Source organism: Gavialis gangeticus, unplaced genomic scaffold (genome assembly GCF_001723915.1).
Source record: "Gavialis gangeticus isolate Ggan-Ray unplaced genomic scaffold, GavGan_comp1, whole genome shotgun sequence".
NCBI lineage: Eukaryota > Metazoa > Chordata > Crocodylia > Gavialidae > Gavialis > Gavialis gangeticus.
In genome coordinates, this window is record NW_017729000.1 from 47,511,125 (window position 1) to 47,518,655 (window position 7,531).

Below are 7,531 nucleotides of genomic sequence, written 5' to 3' on the forward strand. Positions count from 1 at the left end.
TGGGAACTATTCTACAAACAGATCCCACCCCCAACACCCCAGATCCCTACTCACAGGCTGTGCCCACCCGCCTACTTTTGGCTGCCCATGCTGTGTGTTCTCTAGTGGGCAGGGAAGAGTTAACCTACTAGCCTGGCCACTGGCATCTCTGTTACTGTTTTCCGGGTGGGCTCAGCCCAGAGAAGAGGTGCAGCCCAGGAGAGGTGGCTGGCTAGGCAGTGAGCCTACCTTGCTTACTCCACTGGGACAGATAACATGGGCAGCCACAAGTAAGCGGGAGGGTGGGGAGGGGAGAGGGAACCCTGAGTGCAGGGGGGGAGCCCTGGAAGTGCCCTAGGTGGCTGGGAGGAAACTGAAAATGGGAGGGAAGGATTCTTACTTTTCAGTCCTTCCAAGCCCCTGCTGGCCTGAAGTGCAACTCCTTGAAACTCGAGCTGGCACTAACACTGATCAACATTTGTGCAGCTCACAGTGTAAGGTGTAACAAAGTTCTCAGGCTTCCTATTAATTCATGAAATGTAGAGAAAGGAAAAAGTGAAAAAGGGTTGGTATTAGAGGATCAGAGATGGTATTTGGTGAGTAGAGCCCTCGGGAAGACTCTTACTTATCTCTTTGGCCATTTTGTGCAATGATGTCTTTGGACCTACTCCCATTGACCTATTCTTAGTGGCACCAGTTTTTCATTTGAAGAGGAGAGATGTACCCATCCAGCCTTTCCCCTGTATTATACTGTTTGCTGCATTACTCAAGGTCACTGATTCTTAATGGTTGGATCATGAAGATGCTGAGCATGGGCTACAAGCATGGATGCTGGGAGGGATCAGCTTACCATCCTTTTAACATTCTTGACACCAGGCTTCACTGTGGGCACATCTACATGTGTATTAATGTGCTGTTATTACTGTGCATTAAGTTTAGTACCTGTAGGAACAGATACTAACTCAATGCACAGTAACCAGCACTACTGCATGCCTTTTTAGAGACATTGATGAACAGTAGACTAATTCTACTGCACATTACTGCATTAGCACGGCTTTTGCCATGACACACTAATGCTGAATAGAATTAGTCTATTGTGCATTTAGTATCTTGTGTAGACATGACCTGTGTGTGTTATTTCAGCACAGGAAAAAGCAGAATCACCTCAATGTGGCACTGCAGGTAGGCTAATTAGAGTTAGACTGAGAGCTATGCAAATGTAGCTGTGTTTTTCCCTTTGTGGAAAGCTAGCTTGGAGGTTTCTGAGCTTGTGGAAAGCGGACAGTGAGGGAGGTGGACTGTGGGCTGTGCCTGTGGTTGGTGCAGACATGGTGGGGTGGTAAGTGTATTGTAGGGCATGTGGGCGGTGGGACTGTATAGGGGCTGGGACTGTATAGGGGTTAGAATTGGCTATGGGGGCAGCGAAGAGGTGGACCCAGGGAATCAAAAGGTTGAGAGCCACTGCTGTTGAATATATTGTATTAGCAAGTACTAAATAAATGTGCAGTAGCCAGAGTTACTGTGCAGCAGTGCCAAGTCTTTTAGGTGATGCTACTGCGTGGTAGCCTAATAATACAACACAGTAGCATATTAGCATTTCCATGGTGTGACACGGTACTGCACAGTCTTTTTTGGCTGCTGGGTAGTCAGCATCTCGTGTAGACGTGTCCTATGAGAAGGGATCCCATTTTATGTTCCTTTGCCCCTCAAGTGGACAGCTCAGGCACACACCCTGACACATTCCCTCTCCTCGGGGACTGGAGGATCCTCTCATCTTAAAGAACTCTGAGTAGTGAATTCCCAATCAAACTCCTACAACCTTTTTGTAGCATGTGTATAGCAATATTATTTCCTTCTCCTCTGAAGCATCCAGAAAAGGTCACACTCAAAGAGAAGTCTCAGACTAGGGAGGCTGACCTGTCTGGTGTTACAGTTCCTAAGGCCTTTTAAAGATTCCTCGCAATGGGCTTTTATTCTTTTATGTCTCTGGCAGTGCCCCAGAGAATGGATGCCCCTCCCTCCTCATCCTTTTGCACATGCAGGCTTTCATTTTAGGATCCCTGTTGCTCCTGTTCTGTTGATGGGACTGAATGACCTTCTGTACCAGCGTTGTTTCCTCTGCTGGGATGTGTTTCAGTTTTCCCTTTTTGGCAGTCAAGAAGCTAATGTACAGTACATCCTCAGATTATGTAGGCAGTTATGGGAACCTCAGGAAATCTTCAGTGCATGTAACTGGAGGGAGAGAGAATGAAGCCCCCAAACCATTAACGTCCTTCTGTTGCCAAATGCTGTGGTTGAGATCTGTAGAGACTCTGGGATTAGCATTATGTCTGGTGGCAGCAGCAGCGGAGGTAAAAGAAGATGCCTTACAAAAAGGGTTATCAGGAGTAGTATCGGGATAAGTAAAAATATTTCTAGAGAGCTAATATCCTGAGCTCCTCCTGCCCTTCCCTCAGTCTGGTTTTCAGGCTTTCAAGTTCAGGGAGCAGAATAAAGTCTTCATTTATCTTGTGCACATGGATATGCACAGAGCCTGCTTCATGCATAAAGAAAAAAGGAGTGATTGGTCTGGAAATCTGCAGCAGATGGAAGAGGAAGGTGGAAGCTAGTGAGCTCAGTCTCACCCTGAAGTCAGATGCTGAATACAACTGTGTGTGAAACCCACCTGTTTGCTTTTTACAAAAATAATGAAGTTAACAGTGACAAAGTGTTTATGAAAAGTTCCAGCTTCTCAGGAAGTATATAGGAAATACAGTTGTGAAAAGTGCAGATCAGATGCTTTTCTCAGAGTCATAGCAGAGAGAAACTCAACTACATAACTTGCACTACGCCCCTTAAAGGGATAGGTTTCATCTTAGTCTGATTTTTCTTTTTGCAGCTGTTCCTCCAAAACTGAAGAAACTGAAGAGTCCAAATGTTCATGTGGGGGATAAGATTTCACTGAAATGTGAGGCTACTTCAGGGAATCCTCAGCCCTCCTACAAGTGGTTTAAAGATGGTAAAGAACTGAAGAAAAGCAAGGACATCCGAATAAAATATGGGAATGGAAAGTAAGTATGAAACACGACTACTTTGTGTCCTTATAATTAAGCAATACTCTTTGTAAGTTGTGTACATTTGGCTGCCTGTTGCTAGCTATGGCAATTTTTTCAGCCCTCATATCATCTTGTGCAAGGGTCCTGTTGAAATTCACAGGCTAAGCTGATTGGTCTGGGTTGGCATTTGATATATAGCTGAAAAATTCCTGCATTCATACACTTTTGTCTAATTCTATCAACAACTTCCTAAATCTTATTTACAGCTTCACTTGGATATTCTGTTTTCATCTTCTTTTTAAAATTATTGTACAATATTGTATAGTGTCTTCTTGAATAATGTCTTTTTGAATAGCTGCTATGTTTTACTCACTTACAGGTTATGTACTACTGGTGAGTGAAATGATGCCTGTATAAATGATCTGTGCTGGATTTAAATGTATATGATACTTTAGATCTTCCAGATCAAAAGGACATATGTCAATATGAGCTGCTTATGTTTGAGATTTTAGCAGATAGGCCCTTCAAATTTAGGTACTGCCAAATGCTAGTGGTAACTAATGAACCTGAAGCACTACAGTGTAATGTTGGCACGTTTCCCACCATGGATCCAGACATATTTGAAAATGTATGTCTTCATTTCAGGATTTTAAAATAGATAGGTTAAATGTAACCTTCTTTGCTATACCTGATACAGTATACATTGCAGTAGGTTACTTTGGCATTGTTACATTCTGCATAGCACATTCCATTGAAAGATCTCAAATAGTAGAGGCCGTTACCCAGTTAAGCCTATCCTTGTATTTGTTCAGAGTAGGTAAGTATTTTTACCATTTTTCACATGAGGAAGCTATGTCTCACCCAGACATAGAGGTGGGAAGGAAAGGTGAGAATACAGCCCGGATACCTGGAAGGGGAGAAAAACAAGTCTCAGTCAGATGGCCAATGGTGACTTTGAACAAATGTCAAAGTGGAGATATTAGTTGAACAACCACACCATCGGCTCCTTCTCAGTTAGTATCTAGTATTCTACCCCCCAATATGGGAACCTGTTTTTTACTCATCCCAGTAATATCAGAGCTAGAGTAGGGGAAGAGAGGACTCATAACACAACTAAGAAAATACAAGTCTGGTACAGTCTCAATACTGATGAGCCCTAAAAGGTATTGGCTGGCCTCCTGGTTGAGGTAGAGGACACATTAATTTGTGGACGTGGTTTTTCCAGTTTATCTAAGTGGAAAAAATAGAGGCGTCTTTCTGTGATAATTGTATTCATGAGATGACTTTAGACAGGGCCAGTGTATAAGTCCGTATAATTGTTAGAGCCTGGTTGTCTTCTCCTCCAGCTGGCAAAATAGCAACAAAACTCATTTTGGATTCTCCTTCCTGATTTCTTTAGATCAGGACAAAGCTGTTTGCATGTGCTTCAACAAGCCTTTCCCATTTCTTTATTTAGAATCTGAGTGGACTCCTAGCCTGGCTGTTGGAATTAGTTAGGTGAGATTAAAGGGAAAGGGTAAAGAGGCACAGTAATCTTTTATACTCCACGCCTCTTCCTCCCCTTGTAATGCCTGGATGCTGACTGTCAGACATTAGGCCTCAGGTATCAGCTGTCTTTCTCGCTCAGGACCTTGCATGTTCCTCCAAGATAATGGGAGCACATACATCACTTTGAAGGAATCTAAAAATCAATGCCCCAGAGTGTATTTCCCCCCCAAACAATCATTGGCTTGACAAAATACCCAACTGCATTAATTTATACAGCGATTTATTTCAGACTATAAACTAAATATCTCTTCTTTGCCTACTAGATATCCAGCCTCACTTTCACTTCAGTTAGTTCTACTGTGTGGTAAGGACAGGAGGTTTTGATCTCTCTTAGCATTCTGTTAGTTATTTTGCATAAATCTGCCATGTGCCCTTCCATATCATACAACACTGAGGAATCCCACATTTTTATACATCTGCATTGTCATGCAGCCCTTATTTGGTCTTCCAATTCATGATCCTACATTCTGTATTCATTTTCTGCATATGAGAAGATCAACAGTTGTATGGCCCATTTAATGGTAAAGCTGCTGAAAATAAAACACGTCTCTGTGATATGCTACAAGACTAGGCAAACTTCCTGTAAGGTAACTGATCTGCATTTAGTGGGGACAATTCTTAGTACATTTAACAAAATATGTCTGTTCTCTAGTATTATCAGCCACCCTGATAACTAGTACCATTTGACATAATACTTCTGGGGCAAGTCAATTGGCTTCTTCATGTCTCAATTTCCTATCTGTAAAATGGAAATGATAATACTGATTTGCTTTGCAAAATGTTTTGACATCTATTAACACAAAATACTTTAGAATTTATTATAATATTATTATCTATGTTGGTTTTGTTAGCAAACAAGTCCCATAAAAATGTTAATGGGAGCATGATGTCAGACAGTAAATCTACCTTCATCTGTTATTGGAACGCGGATTTATTTATTTTATATTATGGGAGCATTTCATGTAAAATATTTTGCTTGATACTTTTCTTGCATGAAAATATCAAGCTTCAGTCCTCTACATGACTGAACAACTGCCACCAAAGTTGGAAGTAACTATAGAGACAGAATAGGAGACAATAACTGTGAAAAATATTTTTTTTATTGGGAGAGAGTAGAGATGGAGTAACAGAATGGAGTAGCCTGTAGCAGCCCATTGGTAACAATGTAACCGTCTCATAATCTCTCTTTTTTTTTAAATAAAGCAGTGTTGTTATTGCGTGTAACATATTATTCTGCACTTTACCACACATATAACTTTGTATAGCTCAACATACCTGATGAAGAAACAGACCTTTAGATCATTTTGAAATCTGAAAGATAATTTTCTGTGAACACATGCCATAGACAAGTGTGAAAAATACGTCTATTTTCATTATAGAATTTATAGGGTGTCCACGTTCAAAATTATAGAGTATTAATTTTCAAAATTAAAGTGACTAAAAAAATCCATTAGAAAAGTTTTTTAATGTGCTCAAATGGCTGAATGTTGACAACATGCATTTTGAACCATTTTTATCCTATGTATTTTAGTCACCTCAGAATTATTGGTTTTAATTTAATCACAAAAAGATTGGAATAAATTCCTCCATATGAAAAATTGATTGGTGAATAGAGGATTTTGAATAGAATTGTCAACAGAATCATAGAATCATAGAGAAGTAGGACTGGACAGGACCTCCAGACGTCATCTAGTCCAACCACCTGCCTGAGGCAGGATCATCCCTATCAAAACCATCCTATACAAACCACAATATAAACTCTGCATAAAACTACCTTGAACCCTGGCACAACACAGACCTAGCACCCTAAGCTGCCACAGGTAAAGCAGGGATCCATGGCAGCCAATGTCCTGCTTCTATTCTAGAAGGTCACGACCGTGTTACAGAGGAAGGCAAAAACCCCCACAGTCCATACAATCTGACTATGGGGTAAAAAATTTTCCTGACCCCAAACAGGGTGATCAGGTTGTTCCTGAGCAGACCAAGCTCCAGCTTTGGTCTCAGCAGGAATTAGCACACCCCAGTCAAAATCCTCAGCCTTGGCTGCAACCAGCACCCAGTGCCTCTGAGGAAGGCTTAAAAACACCCGAACATATGTAGTGGAAGGTGGAGGGTGGGTGGGGGGAAGGAGGGGAGGGATGACAAACAGCAGTGTCCAGAAGCATGGAAACATCCATAGTAGAGCATAGGCATAGTTATTCCTAGATCATCCCTGACCAGTGGCTGTCCAACCTCTTTTGAACCCTCCCCTATACCAGTGGTCTCCAAAGTGGGGTGCACGCACCTCAGGGGGTGCACAAGACGATCCATTGGGGTGCGGGAAGAAAATATTAGAACTTCTATTTATATTTATATTTATATAAATATACATATAATGGGGGTGCGTGCTCAAAATTTTTTTACTGATAGGAGTGCGCTATCAGAAAAGTTTGGAGACCACTGCCCTATACCACTGTATATGCACTTGAGCTGTAACCACCCACTAGAATCATAGAAAGTTAGGATTGGAAGGGACTTCAGGAAATCATCTAGTCCAACCCCCTGCTCAAAGCAGAACCATCCCCAAATAGATCATCCCAGCCAAAGCTTTGTCTAGCTGGGTTTTGAAAACCTCCAAGGATGGAACTTCCACCAACTCTATGGGTAACCTGTTCCAGTGTTTTACTACCCTCCTAGTGAGAATATTTTTCCTAATATTGAACTTAAACTTCCCTTGCTGCAACTTGAGACCATTGCTGCTTGTTCTGTCATCTGCCATGACTGAGAACAGTCTAGCTCCACTCTTTTTCAAACCCCATTTCAGGTAGTTGAAGGCTGCTAGTAAGTCCCCTCTCAGTCTCCTCTTCTCTAGACTAAATAAGCCCAGTTTCCTGTCTTTCCTCATAAGTCATGTCCCCCAGCCCCTCACCATTTTTGTTGCCCTCCACTGGATTCACTCCAATTATTCCACATACTTTCTGTAGTGGGGG

General features: G+C 41.8%; 1 protein-coding gene across 3 annotated transcripts in view; it reads left to right on the forward strand.

The window, feature by feature from the left end:
* NRG2 (neuregulin 2) overlaps positions 1-7,531 on the forward strand; it is a 423,875-nt gene that overhangs the window by 240,994 nt on the left and 175,350 nt on the right. For all 3 annotated transcript variants that reach the window (XM_019506597.1, XM_019506598.1, XM_019506602.1), the window contains exon 2: positions 2,858-3,029. In XM_019506597.1, coding sequence (XP_019362142.1) covers positions 2,858-3,029 — 172 coding nt within the window. The remainder of the gene's footprint in view (positions 1-2,857; positions 3,030-7,531) is intronic.